This window comes from Nomia melanderi, chromosome 10 (genome assembly GCF_051020985.1).
Source record: "Nomia melanderi isolate GNS246 chromosome 10, iyNomMela1, whole genome shotgun sequence".
Lineage (NCBI taxonomy): Eukaryota > Metazoa > Arthropoda > Insecta > Hymenoptera > Halictidae > Nomia > Nomia melanderi.
Window position 1 is genome coordinate 12,967,154 of NC_135008.1, and position 26,907 is coordinate 12,994,060.

The 26,907-nt window shown below is 45.7% G+C and overlaps 1 protein-coding gene across 5 annotated transcripts in view; it reads left to right on the plus strand.

The window, feature by feature from the left end:
• Window positions 1-26,907, plus strand: part of LOC116428749 (protein groucho) — a 128,774-nt gene that overhangs the window by 63,969 nt on the left and 37,898 nt on the right. For 3 of the 5 annotated variants that reach the window (XM_076371279.1, XM_076371277.1, XM_076371280.1), the window contains 2 exons: window positions 20,612-20,749; window positions 26,500-26,761. In XM_076371279.1, coding sequence (XP_076227394.1) covers window positions 20,612-20,749; window positions 26,500-26,761 — 400 coding nt within the window. Of the gene's footprint in view, window positions 1-17,398; window positions 17,433-20,611; window positions 20,750-26,499; window positions 26,762-26,907 lie in introns of those variants that run through there. The other 2 variants (XM_076371281.1, XM_076371278.1) reach the window with 2 other exon arrangements.

Below are 26,907 nucleotides of genomic sequence, written 5' to 3' on the forward strand. Positions count from 1 at the left end.
ATTTATTAAATCCTGGATTCATGTGTCTTACGATGATAGTTTCAAGCGACTGATTAATTTCAATGAATAGATTAGCCATTTAGGATAACGGATGTTTAAGAGTTAATTGACGGGTAACGGGCAAGATTCAGCGGATTTGTAAAATTAGTATTCTAAGTCTGGAAAACACGACTGATGTTTCCTTGATGTAGTATATCCGGTTTTAGCTGATTCAATTTATCAAGTAGAGCCAGTGGAAATTGAGTTGATACGTTTTTTATAGTATGATTATTACGAGAGTTCGAATCCGGAGCGTAAAATAATATTTTTCTCTAACAGAAATATAAAATATTCGTACTTATTATATTTAGGATAAAGACTTCTGAAAAGTGTATCTCCAAATATAACAAGCTACTAATTTTAATTAACATTTATTCTCCACAAAAACTGGCATTTGGAAAAAACATCCGCATAAATGTTTACGCGTTAAGGAATTATAAATTCAACTAAAATAATTTAATAAAGAAAATTTCAATGGAGATGTCTATCCTAAAGAAAGTTATACGTTTGTGGGTTAAAGTCTTCGTGTTACATTGTTCCGCGCCAAAAACCCGCGTGAACGGACTATAATTAAGGATATACCGAGTTTCCACGAGGGTAATATACCCAAGGGGTTAGCATCGGCAAAGCGAGAATTACTGTCAATGACTTAACGCTATAAGAGGCAGCGGTGTTACGCGGTCGGATAACCCTTGAGGTCATTAACACGCGAGTATCTTCGATCGCGGCGTTGATAGCGGGGCAACTTGGCGCGGCCATGAATTTTTATCGGGCGCTGTTTCGCTTTTACGTCGCTCTTAAGATTCCGGAAGTTCGGTGTTCCCGTACCCGCCGAGACGCACGCGGGTGCCCGCTTAATTCTCGATCCCCCGAATGGCCACTTAAATTTCGTACACTAAAATCTACCCCTCGGGAAACAGTCGTTAATTTGAGACGTGGTCAAAAGGCGTTCCCCCCGCGTCTCGCTGGCGGGCCCCCTCTCGGGGATTTAAGCACCGTGACTATATGTACAGTTAGTTACAAAAATGTTCGTATACCTTCGGCATTAACGACGGATCTGTCGAGTAGTAAAATTATTAATTGATAATTATTTTCGGGGAAGCTGTAAAAGCGTCGTTCTTAAGGTTTCGTGGGATTTTAATGTTGCACGTAAATGGGTATGCTAATTGATTTGATAATTTTTGACAGGATGTTTATGACTCCTTAGATTATAGATCTTTACGGGACTTCGTGGAATATTTTCTATCTTTGTGGAATTGGGAAGCTGATATTCAATGCTTCGATAGATTCGACAGTTAAATTGTATTTTACTGTGTAAGGGAAATCTATTTTGGATTTCTTATTTTTCTTCCTTGTGCTTTGCTTTTTTCGCTGTTCTCTCGAATTCTATTTGTAAATTTATAATTTTGTAAAAATTTCGCAAACATTGATAATGTTGAAATACTATGCTATTTTGAAATACTTTATGTAATGCAAAATTCATTTAATCGTGAGTCCAGATATTTTTGTACAAACTGTAGCCACCGATCCTGACGTTGTTATATACCAGCGACGGAATGGCTTTTATCAGACGTACCACTTTTATGAGTCGTTGTTCTCTTTCCTCACGACCCGTCGCTCCTCGAGACATCGAGAACACTTCGTCTCGCTTCATCCCTTTTTCATCCTTCACCCATTCCTAGCATCGCATTTCTCGGTGTTCCGGGGAGACAGATCCGAAGGAAACTGTAAAACTCTTCTGCGTGTCATCTCGCGTTTAGTGCATCGCGACGCCTAGTATGCAGATGCAACGCAGCGAGTGACTGGGGAAAAACTGGGTTACCTCGTGTTTTTTTCATTTTATTCGGACTCGATTCCTTTGAACGACTCGAATTTTCGTTTAAACCGCTCGATTCTGGCTGTCTCTGTGCAATCTGTGAAAATCTGTAGCGATCAAAATGAATGAATCAACGGATTAGAATATGTATCCGAACGAATATTTACTGAATTGTTTCTTAAAACTTTTTCTCTCTCTAGTTTCATTATCTTTATTAAATGAAACAGGCGATTAAAATTCTAATGCGAACGAACGGTATCTGCTCGTTTGTTCCTTAGAAACTCCTCCTCCTCCTCCTCCTCCTCCTCCTCCTCCCCCCCCCCCCCCCGACTGTGCAATCTTTGTATCACCAAAGTATTTGGCAGCGGTATATACTTTACATCAATTCCTGTGACACCCCATACATTGCGCCGCGTCAATCCGTCAGGCTCGTCGTATACCAGTTCCGAGATACCATCCGATACGGTGAATAAAACATTTAATGTCGCTGCGTTGAATTCATGTCGCGTAATGATACCCCGAGATAAAAGCAGAAGACCGTGGGTTGTGAACGGTTCGAATTTATCGCGGGTACGGATCATAGGCGGCGTCCTTAAAAATGTCGCTATCGATCGCGGGAAATAATAACGGTAATTTGTTCTCTCTTGCCGCCCTCTAGAAACACTTTTTCTTCTGGCGCGGTGCGCCGTGGCGCGGCCGGGTATATTCTAAATCATGAGCGATAAGCTACACCTAAGCCGCCGGTATTTGCATTTAATTAATCCCGGGGGACCCACGGCCGGGTATATTCGAGACACCCCGTGGGCATATTTATGTACTCGCGCCGACTACCAGGCGGTCTCCAGACCCTCCTTACCCGGCTTTATGCTCGACGTTTCGCACTTTTATCGATGCCAGGGTGTTAGCATTATGCCGGCTATCAACGAAGGGGTGGAACGAACACCCTTCTGGCCCTCTCGTGCCCTGGGAGTCGTTAAGAGGTCACCTCCCCTTTCTCCCTCGCCTCCTACCCTTTTTTCTCGGTTGCGTTCCCCACGCCCCGTTTTCTTTTTCATCCCCTCCGCCCGACGCTTCCTCTCTTTCCCGCTTTCGTCCTTCCTCTCCATCCGCTCTTTCCTTCTTTCTTTTTTTACGTCTGGTGTTCCCACTTCGCTCCAACCTCGTTCACTGACTGAACAACGAGAACATTCAGTCCGAGGGGGCGAGAGGACTTCGGGGTTGCAGGGGAAAATCGGAAAAAGAAAGAAGAGGGGTGGGTAAGGGAGAGGCGTGGATCGTTTGAATTCGACGGCGGTGCACGCGGCTCGATCGTTAAGGTCGATGCTCCATCGTCCGAGCCGCGAGCGGAATTAATTTTATCTCCGCGCGGAAAGAATCGCTCCGGTTCTCTCCACGGTTGCGAAAATCCCGGCGAAGTTGGGCCGTTTCGCCGGGAAACAGTCGTCCCGGTTAATCCACGATCGGATTACCCGCTCGAGAACAACCGACCGGTGTTATTTAAACGTGGCCGGCGTAACGAACTCGAAGCGAAAAATAGTCGGGAAAGCGGACGGAGGAAACGGGGCCTTTGAGAAATGGCTTTGCCAAGTGGATCGTGGAAACGCCCGCTATCCGGCGCCGTCCTTTTTTCGCCGGAGATTGCGTTCGCGGATTAGCAAACCCCTCGCCGTTCCTGAATTATACCGTGTTGCCTTCGCGCGACTCGTCGAGGGAGCCGGAGTCCCGTAAATTCGCAAATTTAATCGTTCCTCTCAATAATCAGTGTCCGTCGATCCGCGTATAATTTTATCGGCGATTTTTAACGACCAATCGGAGCAGGTGACTACAGACATATGTATTGTTTCGGTTTTATCGAGATTGTACGATCGTTTTATTGTTACGATTGAACGACTACACGAAATTAATACATACGTAAATGATTGGTGTTTCAATCTTTCGAAATTTAAACAAATGAACTGGTTCGTTTGTTGTTTCAACTTCTAATTTGTTCATTTAAAGACTCAATATGTATCTTAGATAACATTGCGTACTCGTACTGTACACAAAGATTAATAAATCCACGAACTCTCGAAAATTTGCTTGCAATACAGACGCCAATGTTTCTTTGATTATTAATTGATATATAAAGATCTCAAAGTTCACATAGTATTCAGTAAAAATATTTGAAATATTATAATTCAGATAGCACCACGAACGAAATCGTGAAACTGGTCCACCCCCAAAAATCCCACGACGGATTACGTTGGATCCTCCGTCGTCGCATAATCAGCGCCGAGTTAATTGTAGTTGCTATCAGCTAGGCACGAAGGTCTTGTTTTCCTCAGTATTCATCCCGGAATTACGACGGTCGGCTGACGACGATAATTCCCCTGTGTTTCGACGAGCGCGGCTGGGACGGGGCGGCCGTAAAGCCGCGTTCACAATGCGAATTCCCGTCGTCGACGTCGGCGTCGTCATCATCGTCGCGGCGATTGCGCCTGGGGTGATTTCAGCCCCGTGTGCCAGACAGAGAAAGCCTCCAAGAACGCAGGGAAAAGCGAGGGTAACGAAGAATGAGAGTAAGAAAGAAAGGGTGGGTAGGGATGCGCGGGAGAAGAGTGCCTTAACGAGAACCAGCCAGAAAAGGGTGCTGCCTACACCGCGCTGTGACACTAATTTGCTTGCTACGCGCCACATCGGATATCATTCCGCCGCGTTTTCACCGCCGCCGCGTTAATTACCGCGCTCGTATTTACACTAGCTAAGACAGAAACGAGTTCAGCGAGGGACGAGGTTACCGCTTGTTTTCTGCAACCCCGGACAATGACGCGCGCGCGTGTCAGAGAAACACTCACTCTAAGGTAATAATTGTTGTTATAGGGGAGTTCTTTTCCTTTACAGTACCCGCGAAAACAAAGCGGTTTTGATAATGTTGGAGTAATAAGGCAGTGTTTTGCTTCTGGGGTGGTTGGAAGATGCAAAATTAAATTTAAAGACCACTAAAATATACGAGAGTCAAAACGATCAGATTATTTTCATGAAGAATTTATATATTTTTAACGCGCAAGGTGATTAAAAAATCTGGCCCCTGTTTTTCTTTTAAAACGTTTCGTTGTAAAAGATTACTTACAGAAAACCACAAGATTAATTCCAGTAGTTCTAATCAATAAAAACACTATCGATAGTAACAAAAAATTCCAATAAATCTGAAAAAAATCTTAGAATTTCTATTTAACGAGCCAGTAAGAATATCAAACCCATTGTCACTCTCTAAATCCATTTCCATTAGACACTAACGCTTCCATCGAACGCGGCAAGTCCGAATCCCCCTACAACACTAGAACAATTGAAATCCCATCGTCGTTGGTATTCCACGGATAACGTATACTAACATGCCGGTCCAATAATCATGGCCACCTACAGAATTCTACACCCTGACTCGAAATCGAGAGGATAGAGGATGTCTCTCTCTCCCTATCAAACCCTATAACAGCAAAAGAGAGAGGGAGGGATAGAGAAGGGGAGCGAGAGGAATTGGAGGGAAGAGGTCAGCTTCAGCGGCCGGGCCGTTAATGTTTAGCGCAATCAGCGATAATGGCGGTCTATGGCGCGTTTAATCAAGGCAGTAGCCCGTTGCGGTTTGCGGTTCGAAAGCGGGCTGCCCCGTGGCGCAAAGGAAAGGGTTAGTGTGTATACGTGTGTAGATACGCGAAACAGGGGGAGCAACAGAGCAACAGAACGGCTGGGAGAAAGTGGGAGGGAAGAGGAGGACACCGGAAGGATGGAGAACAAGAGGGTTCAACATATCAGGTGGGCTTAGCGGTCTCTGCTGGCTCGGCATCGCCTCGACCAGAGAGTGACCACTGTACACGCACACAGATAACCTGGCAGACTGGTACACCGACCGGTACACACGTACGAACAGACTTATACGTGCACCGAAACTCTCGTCTGTGGCCGGTATCGCGAATTGACCAGACTCTCCCTTTCTCTTTCATACGCTCGCGCTGTGAGTATTCTCTTTCCCGTATGATATGCACATGCTGCTCCGCCCATCCACACGCGCTCACTCCCCGACCGCCCTCCACACGCTCTTAAGGGTTCGCACCCACGCGTACACACAGGCGTGCAGACGCCTCTTGGCTCCGCCGCATTTCTCATTTTCCCCATTCGTCCTTTCCGCTTCACGGGGCGCAGACCCAGGCTTGCCCCGCTTGCGGTCAGAGCGCGGCGCAAGTGCCCCTGACGCGAACTATACACCAGAGAGGACCTTCCACTCGACAGTAAATCCCCCTCGTCTCGTTCATCCCTCGACTCGCCTTGGACCGGCCGGTTGGACGGCATAACGATCGCGGAACGATGATTGAAACAGGTCTTTACGCGACGCCGATGGACCGGTAATTGTAATTGGATGATCACCGATCGGGATTCATTGGCCGTGATCGATCGGGTGTGTCCCCTCTCTGATGGAGAGAGACCCCCCCCCGTCAGATTTGATTCTCCGAGAAGAAGGAACCAGTTTTGCCTTTTCCATGATACGTCCCGGGAAGATTGCCCGTGATCCTTAACGTTTGCGCGGGTTGCTGCGTTTATCGGAGGATTTATCGCGCCGCGGGGCGGGAAAACGCGCGTGTAATCGATTATTTACGAGAAACGCTGGACCGTCGTTTATTGGGTGTATCCCGATTACGATAACACGGTTTTCTCGTCGGAAACCCATTTGGACCCGGCAATCTCTTGGCAGCAACCCCTGGTTTCCTCTAATACCTGGTCCCCGGTACATCCCCCTTAATGGCCGAGAAGTCGAGCTTCGCCCCGTTATTGACTGCTACCGGCACTTTCGTGGGCCCGTATAGATGTCCTGGTCGTCTAATATCCTGAGTGCTGCTAATTTGCTCGCCCGTAACCCACTGACACGCTAATCGATCATTGTACTAGGCGACGCTCGCCGCTCAGCCGGTCTGGTTTCCACCCGGGCGACGTCTCTCTCGGGGAAGAGAGCACCATGAAAGACGGAGACCGTGCGGGGGCGGTGAGAGAGATTGCAAATTGCGCGAGTTAGGGACATGGAGATGGGTAATTAGGTACTCGGGGGGTAATCGCGGCATCTCCGGCGACCGCCTACGCCGGTGATTCCGACGGCGATGCGCAGATTGTCGCGCACGGTGCTAATTCTATTCGCTCGCCGGCGGGCTGCGAATTTGCTTTTTTATCGTTCTCCGCCTGTTTAGGGCTTTACTTAGTTCCGTGAACGTTAAGATAATGATTCAAATATTAACATACTTCAGTTAGATTTTAGTCCATTTAACATATATCTGTGCCCTATTTTTGGAGAAGAAACTTTTCCACGGATTAATTTGGAAAGAATAAAATAAGAATTGATCTAATAATTAATCAGACAATTAATAGCATTACATGTTTATACATTTCATGATGATATTAATAGTAAAATGTCTAATTCATGAATCTTGAGTAAAACATAATGCATACATGCAATGAACTTCTAAGTTTCTCAAGAACATAGTTAAAAGAAACCCAGCTCTCGACATGCACGAGTTAAATTCCTTCATCAACGTATCAAAAAGGACGGTACCCGGGTTAAAGTCTCGACCCATGCCCGATATTCCTCTGAGTCATTGATGGATGCATCTCCATACCCGTTGATCCTTTTTATCGGGCGGCAATACCGGCGCAAATCATCGTGATTACTCATGGTTGCGCTCGAAAGAATGACCTGTCGCTGTCAATTCCCCGGCCCGTTGCTCTTCTTTATCTTTTGTTACAGCCGAGCCCTGGGGGTTGAGTAATGCACTCCGGTGTCCGATACCCGAAGGTATCAATATTTCCTCGCTCGTGTTTCTTTCTCCCGCCCTGCCCTGTCCTTATCCTGCCGGTTTATCCACCGATGCGATAATAGAAGAATCGGGAGAGTTAACCTGCCGAGTTTTATTGTCGAATTGCCGACCTGGCACCGTCTCTCTCTCCGTCCTCGTTCCTTTCCCCCCCTAGCTGAACAGATGTCGGATCGAAGTTTATTGCACGTCCGTCAGGTGTATCGAATCACAACGATGGTCCCCGCTGAAATTGGGAAACGATGGACACCCGGTGTATCGGGACAAGCAGACGGCGGGGGTTGAACACTCGAAGACGAAGAGAGGAAAAGGGTGGAAAGCTCGAGTGCTGAGGCAGCACTCTGGCGTTCAAACATCCAAACATCCCGATCTTTCGCCGTCTGTCAGCTCCTCTCCTCCATCCCCGCCCTCTCCCATCGGCGCTCGAGTGCCACTTATTCTCCTCCGTCGTCGCTTTCTCCGTCTCTCCCTCCCCCTAGTGCCAAGCCCACTTCACGTCTCCCTCCTCCAACCCCGTTCCGTCCCTTCGCCGTTCCATTGGCAATAGCAACGCGCCGATGTCGCTGACTGATGCCAATGCTGGCTCTGATGCAGGTAACAATGAGTATTCTCTTCCCCGCTCCTCTCTCCGCATCACCGCGTTGGTCCGACCGTTTCTCTCTGCCTCTGGTGCTCCCATCGAATCTCTCGGATTCAGATGTATATATAAAGCCAGGCAAACAGGGAGCGATAGCGAGACAGAGACGCACACCACGAGCATTCTCTGCGCAGCGACCACTCGAAGTCATCCCTCCTCGTCGAGCAGCCACGATGAACCCCTGAATTGATTGCAGCCTGTTTACCCTCGAACATTCACACATAATGGCCGGTCCTCCTCTCGACGTTGTCGATTACCCTCTGTCTTCAAAGCTTAACCTCTCAGACTGCTCTCGAGCGGTGCGCGTGATCAGTCATCGATCTTCCGTTTCTATTTTTCTGCGCTCCACCAGCAGAACGTAATCATTTTTCTTCGTAAGCGGAACCCGCGTTTGCCGGCTTCATTTGCGTGCGCCGCGGCGCGGCGTCGGGGACTCCATTGCCTTTGTTGGCTTTTGTACAGTAATGGAAACGCGTGGATCGTAATTGCTTTGCTTCGGGAGACGATGATCGCGTTCATTAGAGGTATCGAGTGTTTTAGGATATCGACGCATTCTTTTACATTCTTATATGTTAACTTAGAATACTGAAATAAAAATCCTTGGTTCCTCCGTGAAAAGTCCTAGTATCTTTAAAACGATATTTGTCTGCGCAATGTTTATTTCAAATTAAATGCATATATAAAAATAAAAATAAAAATATTGGAAAATAAATCTCCACTATTTCCAGTTGCGCACAACTAAAAATAAAACAAACTTTTCACTGTTTACTGTACAAAGTAATAGGTATTTTATCCAGTACTGGTTTCTAGCGATAGCGCGCTCCAAACGAACGAACAATACCCTTTTACCGAAGCTCATCGGATCCAATGAAACGTATCTTAGATATCAAGTTGATTGATATTCATGGCCGCGCATCGAGCCCGGGTCCCATCGCAGTTCCACAGCAGCGGTGATCGGTTAACGCGCGGCACTCCCAATTATTCTGGCCTGCGGCACACGGCGCAGCCAGCTCCGATTCATTGTCGCGGTTCTGCTCTCGTTCGTAACAGTTGTAACTTTTGTCCCAATAACTCGTTTACCAGTGACTGGTATTATTCCGTGGGTCGAGCTGGCGTCGAGCGAATCGTTGGCTCGCTCGTCGCGTTATTTTGTTGTGTTTTTTACCCTCTTTTTCTCCTTTTTCGTTTCGTTTTCGCACGATCGTGCGCGCGATACCGGCGCGCAGCGGCGTACCATCGAGGTGACGCGTAAGGGTGAATCGAAAAAAGGGGGTTGGGCCAGCGAAAATGCAACTCGACCACGTACAACGCGCCATCAAGAGCGCGAAACGCATAAAATTCCATCAAGGGTAGGGATATCTGTGTTTTACCTGCGTTATATCCGAGCTCTCCTCTCACTTCCCCTCCGTTTCCAGCCCCCGTGAACCCAGCCTGTCCCGACGCGGCACAACCAACACCGCGGAAAATTAACCGAATGACAATAGCGCGCTCTAATATTTATACGAGCAATTTTCGACGCGACTGGCCGCTGCAGCCTGCACCGTAGCCACGATTCTCCCCATAAATCGTACCCATGTACATTCGTCACGTGCGACAGAGTTGCCAAAAGGGGTCTTTTTTTCCTCTTCGACCTTTGCCGTCGCTGTCGACGCCATAATTTCGAGAACGGCGTTCGTTAAAATATTTTCGTCGAATTCACTTGGTTGCGGCGATCGAGCGAAGTGTAAAGCTGGTTTAATTCGTTGATGATTTATAAGAATAGTAATTAATCATTGTTTTCTGACATCGGATCAAACTCGAAGTGAAAACTTCAATATGAATTTTATAAACATGATGTTGATATATAATGAATTTTCTTCCAAGGCTTCTTTCCGATTTAAATGTTTAATACTTCTTTTATTTTTTGTAAGTTACTAACAATAAAACAGTCACGTTTAATTGCGGAAGAAATTGTAAAATTAAGTGTTAAACAGTAACATACTTCTTCTGTAAAAGACTTGGCTACGCCGAAGTAAAGCAAAATCTATAATGAAGAATAATGTAATCATGCTTTAAACGAGTTTGTTGTTCATTAAAAAGGTACAATAACACGTCTGCGGTAGCTAAAACGCGATAGTACCTACCCGATAGTCCCCCGATCTTCGTCTATAATTCCCGCGGAACATTAATCACCGACTTTCTATTAATTTCCAAGCAGTTACCGCGCAACCAGTCGGCTAATAGACGAAGTATTAATCACCGTGCTCCGCGCGTAATTGCCCGGTCTTTCTCCACGCGATGAAAACGGAGAGTGAATTGATTAGCAGCTAGATTAAATCTAATCTTCTGCGCAGGGGAAATCTACGCGGAAATATAACGAGTAACGGGTATCGCGTCGACGATCGTTTCGCAGTTTTCTCGGATCGTTGGCGCGACTGTCTTCTGCGTCAGAATAACAGCGCCGTTGAAAATAGTATTGAATCGACGCTTTCAAAAAGATTACGTGCCTCCCCGTGTACTCCTTTTTTCCCTCCTCTTCCGTTCCCCGCGTGTCTATTGGAAAACGAGTCGAACGGGAGAGAATTCTCCCGTATCGTTTCAACAATTGTCCTTTCTGTAACGCGAGCGTGCGCTACTGTCGGCGCTGAGAGAAGTTCGGTCGCGGAACGAGCGCTGGTTGCGGAATGCCAAATTGATTAAACCTAACTTTCGGTACGGTGGACGCGCACAATGGCGGACGAGTTTTCAACGGATCCCCCGCGTACACATGCACATCCTCCCCCGGTTTTATCGTGAAACCGTCACGCAACCATGCATCCACGGCGTCTCCCGCCACGACTGCCGTTCAGTTTATCATTTCCGTTCCAATTTAAAAACTCCCCGACGCGAAACTTGTTTTCGCGTTACAAAAATATCGCGAAAATCATCGTACCGGATTCGCGGAAATTCTGGACGGTTCACGGTGACCGTTCGCCGCGAAAAACGACGATCGCAGCCGCGCCTACTCGGTTCGAGTAGCTTCGACGCATTAACACCCGAGGATTTTCTGGCGCGGCGAGCGCTGTCTGATAATGAATATTAAAATTCCAGGAAATTAAATAAATTTCAACGGCCCCGTAATTTCGATACTATCGACCGATCCCCCCCACCCGTGCTCTCTTTAATTATAACGTGTACCATGTAGCCGCTCTAAGTGCACGGTAAATTAAACGCGAACGGAAACACGTCACGACCGTACCCGACGTGCCCGCATGCTTGTCGTCTACCAAAGCGAGTGATTTCTTATTTAACTAACTTTGAAATCGAATACCGCGCACTTTGAACGCGGATGCACTTTTCTATTGTAGGGTTATTAGTTCAAATTTAGTTCTGCAGTCAAACACTTAGCAGATTCGGCGATCGTAGACGTTGATTCACTTCTCAGCTCGTCCATTCTTTATTCGACTGCCCGGCCGTTCTCCGAATTAAATATTCCGCAATCCGAACACGCTCCAACCCGAGCGCGCGTTAATTTAACCGTGCCCCGAATCGAGTACCATCTAATCTTAGCGCCCTTCGGATTCGATGCGGTCTAATTTAAGTGTCTCCCGATTCAAAATCGTGTTCCGTCCTGCTTCTGCTGCAATCGAGCCGCATGCTAATTCCGTTTACTCGACAAAGTTTCACGTTCGCCGCGGATTTTCGAGTTCTGCCCCCGGGCTCGCGTAGAATCTGTGGAACAGAATTTTAACCTAATTAGTCGGCGGCTCGCATCCAATCGTCAACCGGTTCCAAACCAATTTCGATCGAACGGTGGTCCAATCGAGCCACTGGCGTTCCGTTCGCCCGCATTCCTATTCAACGGTTTCCGAGCCGACTGTCTCTTCGGCTGCGCTCGACTTAGCGAACCGGTCGAACGGTTCGAACCTATGTCGACGTAGGTCGCGCGCGGTAACCGCGTTATTCTTTTCGGTGTAAACCAAATAACGTTGCGACAACGGCCGGCGACATGATTAAATTTAACTTTCGCCGCGTGTACGAGGGCGAATCCAACGGGAGGCCAGGTTTCGATGTATCGGCGGCGTGTCGGTCGCCTTAACGCCGCGGAAACCGTCGGGTCGGGAGCACACCGACGCGGAAACACAAGCGCGAACGCTCGTACATCCGGCGCACTCCACAACCCGCGGAATATTGCAATCACGCGGACGTTAGCCGGGCTTTACAGCCCGAGCGCCAGCCAGTGTATAGGGGCTTACCAGAAACCAGGGAGTTACCCGAACACGCCGGTTTATTTGCTCGTGTAGCATAATACCGGCAAAGTCCGACGAGCAACTGCTGGTTTACTCGTTAGTGCGAGTAACGGGCCGTTTTACCGGCGCGCTCCGCTTCTGCCAACTCCCCGGCATCCAGCTAAATGTGGCACCGTTCCTGCAAACTTTCCACCCACTTATAACCACCCCACTCGTCCCCTGCTGCCTCTCTTTGCTGTATTCTCCCCCAGCCGCCGTTGCCGCTGATTCTTCAATTAAATATTCGGGAGTGCGTCACGATGTATCTTTGCCCGATCATCCACCAACGCCTTGGAACCACGCCATGCAGTGGATTCTAATTCTTTAGAGGACGTTTTGATATTTCATTGACTGCTCATTCCTTTTAAGTTTGAATTAAGTTCTGTTTTGGTATTGATATTTTAGGATAGAGTGCACGTCGATTTGGAATTCTAATTTTTTTTAGCATGTTAATGGCAATGAAACAACTTCTGTGAGCATAACGATTTACATTTCTTATGTGTTTTTTATTTTGTGAGAATGAGTGCATTATTTTTAATGCTCTGACATTGAAGTATAGCATAAGTTTGATTTTTCTTATATGGAATTTACTGAATCCATATACAAGAGAATGTACCGTACAGTTATTCATTCTCTCTCAAATTTAGAATTGCTTATTAAACGATAATAGCATTTGGGGAATGATTCCCATTACGATATAGTTCCAATAAAAATACCTTCTTTCTCGTTGAAGCATTCCTTACGAAATTACTTGACAAGAATCTAAAGCAATTTCCTCACTACTTGAGAAACAATGAATACTGTTATCGGTTGTAATATTGGAGCGCACGGTACTTTTGCCTGGAATGGCTGCATCGTAGTCTTTAACGACTCATTGTACTTTTTGTTCCATCATGAACCGCATTTCTTAACTTGCATTTCAATACTACACGTGCAATTGTTTGTACCTTTCCCAGAATTTAAAATTTCTCGCTTTTTAATAATACTTTCAGGTGTAATATATTTACACACATTTTTTTAACATAAATTGCTGATACGTGATATGGTTTTTTTTGGTGTTTATCCGTCCATAACCCCTTCACCCCTTCTGCACCGTTTTTTACTTATTTCCATTTTCATATTCTGAAAACCACCATTCCTTAGCCTTTATCAATTCCATTGTCGTCCATTCCCCCAAACATACTTTCAAATTCAAGGAACGTACAGCCGTATTCCTTTTCCACAAAGTTTCAACCGTATAGACAAAGTGCAAGTCATAGCACGTTAAAACGGTAGTCGTTCGCCGGATAAGGAGTCCTAAAAATAAGCTCAACGCACACAAGAAAGTGGAACGTCTCAAAACGTATGAATCAGCGTTCGGCAGACGCACACGAGAGAGGATCGTCTTTCGCCGACGCACAGAGATCGTCGAAATTCCGCGGTGTTCGCGGGCGGAACGCGATATTAGATTATTCGGCTGTGTATATCCAGCCGCGGGGGTCGAGCGAAAGCGGAATCGAGGCGGACCACTCCGGGAGGGAAACGAAGAGCTAGGAGGATTCGGTTCACGTCACTGTTTCGCGAGAAAAGAATTTTATCGGCGGCACTTTGTCGCTTTGCATTTTTATGTCGCTGCTGGATGCTGCTTTTAGGAATAGGTGCACGAGCACAATGCTCGGCCGTGTGTGTCGGAAAGGGCTCCGAGAGAAAACGCCTATTTCGCGTGGATCTCGAACACGCGCGCGCGGTGTACACACCGGAACGTGCGGATCGAGTACGTGTACCGAGCCAAAGAGGAGCCACTTCGGGCTGAAGCTTCCTGCGGCTTTCGCGATATTACGAGGCAGCGCGGCCGCGTTTTCGCCCCGGCATGCCGCGGTCCCGCGCGCCTAACCCGCTAGAACGCCGACGTGAGAGAAAAGAAAAACAGCCGAGCCAGGTAGATCGGGATTCTTGCACGTACTTCCGCGCCCGCGTTTGCTGGTACGCGGACGTCGACGTCTTTCTCGAGAATTTCCTAATATTTCACCTCGTGATCCGAACATTCGGTCGGGATTTTTAACGCTTCGTTAGCTGGCCTTTCGAAGATACTGCCGTCTTATTCATTAATTACGCTACTATAGTAGCTTTCGTGTATATCATCTTCTTAAACACTAATTCCACGTAATTGCACAGTGGAGAATTCCGTTGTAGTTAAAAGGTTAAAAGGAAACTGTGAGTGTGTTTTGATTTTTGATCAGTTGTTTTTCGCGATCAGCAGTTTGTGGATATTGAAACGAAATTATATAGAACTTGTTTCGCTATTAGTTTCTGGGTACAAGTCGCCATATTCGTTTTTCTTGTTGGAAGTAAAATCTGACGCTAAATAAATTTTCTGCGAAAATTGAGAATATGTTAGAATAGAAGATTAAGTGAAGGTCTATCGATCTATTAGTCGTATTTAAAAAGTTTGTTCCTCTCGACGTCGGAGTTTTGTCGGAGAACTATTGTTTCCGACGGAACTTCGATCCCTTCGGATAAACCAGATGCTCGGTCAGAGGTCCGTCCGATCCCTGTCAACATCAGAGTTCAATCAGATTCGATCTTATCGTCGGGACTTGTCACGGATGACCAAGCGCAGGGCAGTTACTCCCAACGGATCTTCAACCCTTCCGGATTAACCAGTAGTCTGGTTAGAGGTGGGCTCAATCCTTGTCAACATCACAGTTCCATCAGATTTTGGGGCTACATCAATTTTCAAAGCCTCGTTGAGTGCATCGAGTAAGAGTAAAACGACCGTTACTACTTCTAAAACAATTAACACTTAATTAACTTCAGAAACGGTGCGTTTCTTTTGATCTTTTCACTGATTAAACTCTGAGTTATTGATGTTACTCGCTTACGAACAGAAACTTACCTTTCATATTAGACATATAAATAATAGAAAAGAATAAAGATAGCGGTCTTTATTATTCAGATAGTTTAAACGTATCCTTGTAACTTTCAACTATAAAGGTATGTAATGAAATTAATTTTTCACCCCCAATTACAAGTACTGCTTTTACAGTAGAACAAGGACTTACAGAATAAAAAGGTATGTGTATAAAAATTTGTCAGTGGAGTCGAGGAAAGTTTCGTTAAAATGAGGAATCGTCAGCTGGATGATGTCGCTTGTCAGACGTACTGGCAATCTTCACGGTCCAATTTGGCTCGACAGGGAAAAAATTCATTCTGGCCAAGGTTTTCATCTCTCCCGTGTGAAATCCAGGACAATGAGAATTCACAGCGCCACAAGTCAGCTTCCTCGCTTCCGCCTCGCTTCTCTATTCCTCTGTCGGTCCCTTCGCTCCTCCTCTATCTACCGTTGGTAAAGCATCCGAGCCATTCATTATTTCCTTGGTTACCTCTCCAAGCCGGGGAAAACTTCTTGGCAACGCAATTATGTTTGCGACGGCCTCTGCTCTCTCCGTTCGTCTCTTTGCTCCTGATGTCACCCTTTACACACAATTTTTTTTCCTTCCCACTCTCTCTCGTCATTCTAGCGTCGTTTCTTATCTCGCGACACCGTAGAATGGTGCCATGAAAAGACGACTGTGCCCCGGCGAAATTGTATCTGCGCCCGCGAAAATTAACACGCCAGTTGTGTTCGTATCGTCGAGCTGCGAGATTTGAAAAATAAATTTCAGGTGCGAGGCATACAAGGAAATGGAGACACTCTCGATCATTCAAAATACAATGAATCTAGGGAAAGTGTAACGAGGAAATCGTCGAAACATTCGATTCATTCATCATAACTTTAAACATTCCCAATTTTTGAGTTTTAAATTAAAAGTTTTGTTTCTCAATAATACAAGTTCAGATTGGTACATGTAAATTAGTAATATTGAAAAGAATATATATTCATAAATTAGGTATTTTCAATTAGCGAATAATATTGTGTTCAATGATGTAAATCATAATATCCTATAGAAATACAGTGATTAAGAAATATGGAGACTGAACCAATCATTCATAACACATACAAACAAAAGACGTTGTACCACTGAAAAGTGACTAGATAATACCTCCATAAACTATTCTCAAAATAAGATTACTAGATTACGTTGCAGCTAACGACTTGTTACATCACGCAATTACCGCCGCGACCGTAATATCTCTTAAGAAATACTCTACTGTTAATCATTTCCCAAAGACCATTAAATTCCCCGGTAACCCGCAAATCTATACAAACATCCGCGCCCGACTAATGACTGAATAAACTACCATTTTCAAAGGCGCAATATTTTCTGGCTCGCTCGCGCATTAATCGCCGGCTGGTCCGCGGATATACATCATCTCTTTGAGAAGCGCGATCGCCATCGGCGCAATCTGCACATCTGTTACCCCGAACAAACAACAGATTCTCTCTCTTTCTCTTTCTCTCTTTCTCTCTCTCGTACATTCTCCCCGGTTTCATTCCGCAGTTCATTCGTGGATGGCGCGACTTATTTTCCGGTACGTTATAATTAGTGGTCTAATGACTAGCACTCGGAAGGGCGACGGGTAATTAAAACAACTGTGCCTGCGCACTGCCTGTTTCCTCTTTCTCGCGCCATGCTCCGCGTTCTCCTTTCTTCCAATGCGAATATGCGCGCGCGTGTACTCGTTCTCCGTTCGTTCGTCATCCTGCTCGAGAGAGGGAAACTTGCCAAGAATTTTAGTGGCCGCGATATTTCAATTAGCATCCGAGGCTCGTTTAAACGGCAGTGAAAACGGCTGGCGCTGCCAGGCCGGCCGCGTGCGCGCGCGCACTTTCCCAGTGTTTGGTGCTGATGTGAGAAGCTCTAGAAACAAAATGGCTGAAGAAGAAGCGAAGCTACATCAAAATTTACACTTTCCGCAGCCCTGCTGGTTCAACCAGACCGGTGTTTGTTAGTTGCTCAGAATTCTTGTTGTGCATCCACGCAATTTTCGATACCAGACACCCGGTACTTCGCTTCCTGTTGCGCGGCCAACCGGCTTCTTCCGTTTCTGCGGCTCCTCGCAACCCCTTTGGCTGGCGTGCGCGCATCCTCCTTCTTACGGACGTGAGAAAACGGTTGCCAACAGGCGCCGTTTAATGGTAAACGAGCGACCGCGCCAACTCGGCTCGCGATACAGGATCTTGTAATTGGTGTGGTGTCGAGCCAAGTGGCACGAATCCATGAAAGTACTTCGGGAAATCGGAAATTCTGCGGTATTCGGTCTTTCCTGCGCGAGAACGTTTACGGTCGGGGATTTTTGCAAACGTATTGATTGCGCCGAAAAGCGATTCGAGATGGTAGAATAATTAACCCTTAGCATTCCAGATTGTTTTGTAATCTATCAGCAACTGCGACTAATTTTTATAGTATTCAAAGCGAAAATGAGAAATGCTATAACATTTCTTTGATCTTTTATTCTCCTTCTTAGTAAAAAATTTGGATATGCGGAAAATCGAATAATTTTAAGGTGGTTTCTTTAAGATTGATTAAAATATTTAATATTATAACTGGTGCAATATCGGAGCCTACAGAGTTCAAAGGGTTAATTGGTTGGCATTTCATAGTAGAGAGATGAATGTCATTTTTGGATCTAATGGGTAGTCTTACTTTTATGATATTATGTGTTTATTACTATCTAAAATCTATTTGAGATCGAACATTGGCGTTATTTCTTGATGAATCAATCACCACCCGATATCAGACAACAAAGAAATCAGGTCAGGTCTCTACAACGAATTAAGTCTTTCTAAAAAATTCCCGATATTAACCGTTATTATTACCTTTCCCGATGTTTCTTACTATTACATTTAATTCCCAAAGATTAAAATAATTCAAACCCCCGAACCTGACACCTTTATACGAATTGAATCTTGAGCAGGTGCTCCATCTAACACCTTTCCCTCATACCAGAAACGAAGGGGGTCATCAATGCACAACCTTACAGTGTAACACGGTTCCACAAAAAGCGGATTATCTGGGTTAGTGGCTCATTATACCAAGCCGGGAAGATCCGTGTACCCGTTCCACCTGCTTTGAACAGGTAATGCAAGGAACTAATTCTTTGGACATCCAGCTCGAGGATGCCTATCACTCGAGGCGGATCGGGTCAGACCGGTAAATGAGGTTAGTGTTGGCTGGGAGTACCCTTACGAAAGAAACGAATGGAGATGCAGGTGGTACGTAACCGATCGAGGGTGTTTACGACACCCTCCGGTCAGGACGGATTGACGGGGATTAAATTAACGCTGAATCAGCGGCAGCCTGGCTGGCTGGCCCTCTTTCTCATTCTCGGGTCAATTTTCGTCCCGACCGATCCGGACCGGCATTACCTGTATCTACCGTCACCTCAGCCGGAAATTAACCTCCCTCCGCGGAGCAAGAAGTCGCCCTCGGTCTCACGATCCTCTCGGTAAACCGCCAACTGTTCCGGACAAGTGACGAACGACGACTCTCGATCGTTAACCAACGCGACCTCCTCTTCAACTCGCCGAAACGACCGTCAATTCTGCCGGCGAACAACACGCTGAATTGTCTGGAATTCGCGCGCAGTTCCAATTTTAATGTATTCCAACTTTAATAAGGCTGCCGTATAATCAGAATAATAATTCCATTAATGTATAATCGAACGCGTTCGCTGCCCCCACTTTGCCGCCCCTAGACGCCTCGCCGGGGTTAATTTGTGTTAACGACCCGATAAATCCGCTTTAGGGAATGATACTCGACTCGGCCGTCGTCGCCTTGTTAGGAGAATATTCTGTTAATCGAGGAATCCGTTTATCCAGCTGTATCGAAGTATTCTCTTAAGCGATCGAGGAGATCCACGATAAGGTAGATCTACAAATTGATTCGATCGGCATGTGAATTTACATTTTTATCTAGTGATTGCGATGAGATCGCTCGATGCGAGATATTTATTGATACACAAGTACTTAGCACGTTTTTACCTAATCCCGTTTAGAGATTCAGCGCCTAATTGTACGTTGTCGGATTGGATAGAGAGAACCAATTGAAGTAGAGAATTTTTCATAAAGCTTAGTCGGGTGCTAGATTGTTGGAAGATACGAAAATGAATTAGTAAAGCTTTTATACTATATTCAAAACTATATTAACAAATAAAGGCTATATACTATATTAAAGGATGTAACGACAAACTATATTTACTTGACTGGTCACTGTGTGACTGAGTGTTGTGTTTTACAAACGCGGAAAGCATCCCTGGTTAAAGGGTTACAATTGTTCTCGCAGGGTTTTTAGATGGCGAGTTTTCTAGGTGGTGATTGAGTGGACAATTAGCGAGTTTGAAACGTATGAGGGATAGAGTTAGGCAGATGTGGAAACCACATGGAAAATTGTTTTACGATGGAAGTAAGAATTTTTCCGTTTCCAAAAATCTGTATGTTTATGGCCATTATTGGTAGGTTTCTTTATGGTGATCTGAGCTCAGATCGGGATGCCGTAATAAGGGTACTAAGATAGAAGTCCACAAATCCCATGTGATGTTCATCTCGCTTATCGAAGCTGTCCTCAAGCACTACATCTACGACATGTAAACGTTTTGTTCACGCAGTTCATAACTTTATCACAATTTCACAACTGAACACGGAAGTCTATAAAACATAACGATCACCCGGGAAACTTGTTTAATCCGCGATTTCGTCGAGGTCCGATGAGCGTCGCGTTCTGCACGCGATCATCGAGTTTATTATATCATTATCCGCATTAACCAGTTGATCGCGGAACAGAAGTGGGAAATTGGGATTTGACTGGATCGCCGACGATTTGGCGTCGGTAATCGGGAGAACGAGATTGATGGGGCGAAGGGATCGAGAGAGGGGGGTGGGGTGGTCTCAATAAAACTTGAATTAAGTGACATATATTGGACGCGAGTCGCCGCGTCGCACTTGATAAATGATACTCCTCGAATACATCGAGCGAGGAGAGTTGCGGGGCCAGGGATGACGAGAGCGTTGGAGGGATGCGAAGGGATCGTTATCCCCGTTCAATTGCACGTACACGGATCGTCGATCGACCCATGAAGCGATTTACCGTTTAATAAGGATCGTTCTCCTTTCTGCTTTCAGACAGAGATAGCGAAGAGGTTAAACGCTATAATTGCTCAGATCCTGCCGTTTCTCTCTCAGGAACATCAACAACAAGTCGCCACTGCTGTTGACAGAGCCAAACAAGTGACCATGACCGAACTCAACGCCATTATCGGGGTGAGTGCACGCCAATGGAAGATAAATTACTCCCTCTCTCTCTTCCCGTTCCTGCCTGCCTCTCTCTTCCTTGCATCCCCTCCCCGGAACGCGCACACCGCGCTTGAGTATATCTCGTGTAGAGGTAGCAGCGTATATAACTCGTGGATCGTGACGTTTGTGTTTACCGTCGAAACTATCCAGGGACATTATTGGAGTAACATTAAACAGTAAATTAAATATTAAATGCAGTCGCAGTCACGAAAAACAAATAACTGGTTCTGTTCGCGCGAAATCTCCTTCTCTCTCACTGTTCTCTGTTTCTCTCTGTACCTGACGATGATCGCCCGACTGAAATTGAACTATTCCGCCGTCTAATGCGAAATCAATTTCCGCTATCGCGCGCGCACCACGGATCGATATGGCGCGGAAGTAATTTGCAGATACGTGGGCGGCCGGGTAACGGCGTCGCGAGGGTACATACGCTGTCCGTATGCGCGCACGTGCACGCGCTTCGTGTCGTGTACCTTTTTTTCTGTTTTTTATTTTCGCCACGCTCGGTTGTTACGTTTATTGCGCGTGGAGTTATCGAAACGATGGTTAGATAAATTTCTAAACGCGAGACCGATCGGGAATGGAAACGAGCTGCGACCGGCCGGAAACGGCTCTGTGAAAAAGGGATTACACCGGGGAATTTGTTTTCGATATCCTCACCGATGGAACTAATAGGAAGCCATTTCGACGGGCTATAACCGTCGCCCGTTTCCGACTGGTTTACGAATCCGAATTCTCCCGTATTTTCATATTTTCCAAACATTAAAATTGCACCTTGGATTGACGCGCATCCGTATTTCACGAAACGCTCGACGGACGAGCGACGCTCGTATATAAACCGGAATCCGTTGTATCACGTTCTGGGTCGATCGCGAGCCCGCGTCGAACATCTTTTCCCCACCCCCGATTCCCACAGGTACCGCGCGTTCGTAAATTCCCGATTGGGTCGGTTTTATCCCTGGGAAAAATTCAATTCTCTGTGCACGGACCCGGCCGCAAATCCTTTCCAACGAAAATTTACGCGAGCGCTCGGTTCCGAACGAAGCGCGTTCGTCGAGCCGCCGCCGCCACCGCCGCCGCCGTTGAGCACACGAGCGGGGGTGAAACTGATTCGCGTTCAGCGCGGCGTGAAACGGATTCGCGTCGAATGAGAATCCCTGCGCGCGGTGGAAGGAGGAAGCCGATGCACGCCCGAGGAATCCGAAAGCGGACGGATGGATACGATCCTGGCGAATCCCGAATCCTCCTCAATATTGCTCGAGCACTCAATTTCCTCCCTATTAAGCCGCCGGCTTCTCTCCCGGTTCTCTCTTCCTCCTTCCATCACGTTCATCCAACCCACCTCCCTGATCTGCAACCCCTCCTGCTTCTAACCCCCTGCCAACCGGCTGAATCTTATCCCGAGTCTTCCTTCCCGGTTTCCAAGCCGGATAGGTTATAGTGTTACGGCGCACGAGCACCAACTAATCAGCATTCCTGCTACCTACCCAACTGCCTTCGACCCCTCTCTCTCCGTCTCCTATTCTCTGTCTTTCGTTCCCGCCTCTTCCCAAGCATCCCCCATGGTTCAACCCCTTCCCAACCCCACAGCCGTGGACTCCTTGGCGCCTCGACCTCAACCTACCCCCAACCCGTCTCAAACCAGAGAAACTTCCACGGATCCGCGGCGTTGTCGGGCTACGTGCGGCAAATCCTTAGCAGAATCCCTGGATTCCGCGCGCTTTAAACCCCACTCCACCACCATCCTCCTACCTCAGCCATCGTTTCTTAAGGCGATCTTAAATCCTTTCAGTTACCGTCGGGAATCGAAAGAAAAACACATACATCGGGTACGAGGAACTCGGTTTAGTTTCTTTGCATATATTCCGATGAAGTCTGTTAACACGCTGATTGGAATTGATGGTTTGTGTAGTGTTATTGACAGATGCTCGTGGACGGTGAAGCCATTGATGATAGGGCTTGATTGAATGAACGTACTTTCTTGAACCCTTGATGTTTGATTTCTTCTGCGATTATCATTTTTATAGAAGCATTCTGTTATTAGTAGTTTCCTATATGAGTTTTTGTTCAGTTGTTCTTTCTATGTCCGTAGTTTCAACTGAAATTTTCTGTCGTATTCCTATATTATTTTTGTTTGTACTTTACTGTGTTTGGAGTTTAAATATTATATTTATAACCAAGTACATATTTACTTATAAATATTTTAATAAATTGGACAAAAGTATGCATATAAATAGTAAAAGCCCGTTATCATGATGAAGATTTCCTACTCGACAACTCTGTGTTATCGTCTGTTCCGAAATCAAGCTCGGTACTCTTTTAGATCAGAGTGATATCTTAAGTCCTTCTTGTTTTATTTCGTATCTGTTACAAATGTAGTTTACTGAAACTTCTCCACTCTTATCGCCATTGTAGAATGGTATTACCGATACGATCACTCATACGTGTAAATTCATTGAGAGATTGGTACCCGAGGTTTATTGTCGATTAAATCGTCACGTCGCTGTAAATAATCCACGTTGATCTACCGACGGTTTAGCGCGTTTCCTCTGGCAGATAAAGGGAGTTCTGTTTAGAAAATTACGCGAGGTTGCGTGCGTTCTGAGCTGAGGACCGGAGGCGAGTCTGCTGACGTTCATAATCTCTTGCACGAACGGCCAGCCAGAGACGCTTTTCAGGCGTCAACGATATGTGATATATAAGAAGGTTAAGACGATCTCCTCGGATCTTTTAGCGGCGGTATCTTCACGGCTGGTTGAGTCAGCAAGTAGCCATGCCGTTGGAAACTGCTGAGAACATGCCCTGCCGGTGGATGCAGGTGTCGTGAGAAGACTCGCGCGAAGATGAGGGCCACCGTAATGACTTGCTCTTTCTTGGTATCCAAAGAAGATACTCCATTTGCTGTAGACTAATTCCTTTAATAAAAACGAACCTTTTCGATCTTCCTTTCATTGACTCTCATTTATGAAAAGATTTTCGTTTATTTTTGTAGGAGATTATATTATACAGAATCGGAATAGTTTAGTATTTATATATTTGACTACCAGAACAAAATCTCCAGAAAGCAAAACTACCTTTTTATCAAAACAAGAGACGTTAAATTTATTCATTCCGCGCAAATCGTTCATTAAATACCTTTCAGTTACTACAGCATTGGTACGTTCATTACCCGTTATATCCCCTAAGTCTTTGCGCATTATTCAAGTATTTTATCTACCCGGTATGATGATTGGAAAAGCTATAATTTAGCTGATCAATACCCTCAATATTGCGCATACAAACAGTTCTATCTGGTCCAATAATTAGCAGGCATTCCCCACAAATACCAAAAGTGATACTGACGCGAATAGTCGGAAACGGCCTCGTTGTTGCGAATGTTGGCGCGTCAGGATTACCATCACTACCAGATTCAGGACGTTTCTTAGGCGCTTCCTCGCCTGATCCGCCGCCGTTTCACCTCGGTTACACAAGCGGACACACGTTCGGTTTGTTTGTGTGCTTTGCGGGTGGCTCAGACGGTCGGCCAACATGGGGTTATCATATCGTTAAACCATTTAATTATCTCGGTATACTACTCCGCGGAATATTTCGGACCGGCATTAACGAATGTACACGGTTTCGCAGAGGGGTAGCTCGATTCTGCTTGGTTCCCCTTTTTCAACTGCAGCCTTCCGGCGAAGCTTTCCTTTCTTATCTCGTCTTTCCGCCGTCTTTGCAGTTCTCCTTCTATCTCTTTTTCCCTCTTCCTCATTTTTGCAGCCTTTATTCTTCTTTTTCCTTTCCCTCTCGACTTTACTGCCTCTATCCTTTTTTCCCTCTTCTTGATTTCTTTTCAGCTACCCGTTGTCTCTTTTTTTGGCTTTCTCTCACCTTTGCAGCCCTTCTTTTACTTTTTCTCTCTTTCTTTCACGATCACAACTGCTTTCTCTCGTTCTCTATTACCTTTGTAGCCGTTTTCTCACTTCTTCTCTCTTTGTTTCTCTCTTTCTCCAATCTTAGCAGCCTCCTTCTCTTCTTCCTTCCTCATTTCCCTTTCCCGACTCGCATCCCGATCCACCGAGCATTAAAACGCTCCCGGCGTACAATTTGTCTGGCAGCTGAAACTCGACCGACGCCCCGGCTCTGGCCAACTAACGAGGAAAGTACCGACTGCGAGGAGGGTGCACGTTTAAAGCATCCCCTTCCGCCCACCCTCGATCCCTAAACTTCCGTCGCGTTTCCAGCTCGCCAGGAAACGTCGCACAAGTCCCGCCACTTGTTTCGTACTTTCAGATTTTCCCTCCCCCCGAATACGGGGACGAAGCTTATTTAAACGCAGCCCGGAAGTTTACACCGTGATTTGTATGTTCTGCTCGCGGAGACACTGAAACGCTGCCAGACGTTATGGCCGACGCGAATGATCGAGTCGCATGCGTTCGTGTCACGGATTCCGCCGATGAGTTTCTGTTTTCGGGTTTCGTGGCTGGTTAATGGAACCCTTGCCTTGGTATCTCTGTGGAATTTGCTTTTGGGAACTCTTAAGAATCTTCCAGCGGGAAATGAATTCCGTATTCATTGATGATGTTCGTTTATCGTGAAATTTGAACATATAGATTCGAAAAATATTTATCTTTGTTCAGCATGCACCAATAAAATCTTCATCGAAAGTTTGAATCGGTAATCATATGACAAGAGATTAATGGATGTAATAAATTATATTTGAAAATGCAGAAAATTTAAGGATAAAGGAGTGATTATTAAAACTCTGTGTTAAAAATGAAAGTGTTGGCTTTTAATTAGAAGTCTTATGAAATCCAAATAAGCTTTCGAGTTAGATGTCCTTCGATCCCTATCTCATCGATAAAAGAGTATAAATGTCAAATACGTTAATTTACTCTGCTGAGATACGAAGATTCCACGAAATCTGTTTGTATCAATTGGGTAACGATTCCTGTGACCGATACGCCCGATGTGTTTCCAATACCGGGACGTCAAGTCCTCGACCGCTGTATCCAACGATTACGATAAGAACAGTCGGTCAACGGAGGCGTGTTTCATCAGTTGTCAATGATGTCATCTGTTCTCCAATCCAATCTCCCCTTCGAGTCTTATCTCAGTGGCGTGTTATCTTGCGGTATTACGATTAGATTATTGGATTGGCATCCGCGATTACCTGTAAATCCTGGCGAGCAGTCTTAATACAATAATCCGTACGGATTTTCCTACTGAAAAAATAAAAGATTAAAATTCCAGTGAAAACAGTATCTTTAACTACTAAACACCTGTGTAATCTTGGTCAAAAGCGAATGAAATAAACTAGGTGAAGATTCTCATAGATTATACACAAACGCCATTTAAAACATCGATAATCCCAGCAACACATAAAAAATGTAGTCCTAAGAAAAAATTTGTATATCTAAGGAAAAAACAGTATAGCATCGTTATTGGAATTAGATTCAATATCAAGTACTTATGCGTTGGTGTAAAATTACAAAGGATTAAAATGGTTTAATTTCGTTTTGAAAAGTTCTTTTGTTTTACGGATTCCGATGTTTATAGTGATCCTATTCAACTGCCCTGTCCTTATATCCTCAGATAAATAAATAATAAAACGACGAATCATTGATCAATAATATCGATATGCATAAAGAATTATCCTTTCTTTTTTTTCAACAATGCAGCTTTACACCCTCGAACATGATCCTCAAACAAGAGTTCAATTCTTACTGTGGTTGCAGCAACAGAGGCCGGACCTGCCGAGGTTGCTTCAACAAATGCATGCACCACAGCTCCCGCCGGGCGCCGCGATAGGGCCTCATCCAGGTATACCAGCGCTTCCTGGGCCTGGTATTCCTACCTCGGCGTCCGCAGCACTTCTCGGATTAGGGATACCGCCGGGTGCAGCAGCCACTGCCGGTGGTACAGCTACTCACCCTCTTCCAATGTTGACCAAGCCAGACCTTCATCGGGGTCAGCCAGACGATTTGAAGCCGAACGGAGGTAAGTTCAGCTTTTAATCCTTTCAACGTTGGTGTTTCGATAATTCGTGTTAAAGACAAATGATACTGGGAGATGCAAATGTAAATAAGGGTCTATTAGCTTTTGACGTTTCTTTAGAACTTTGTTTATATTATTCCCTGTTACTA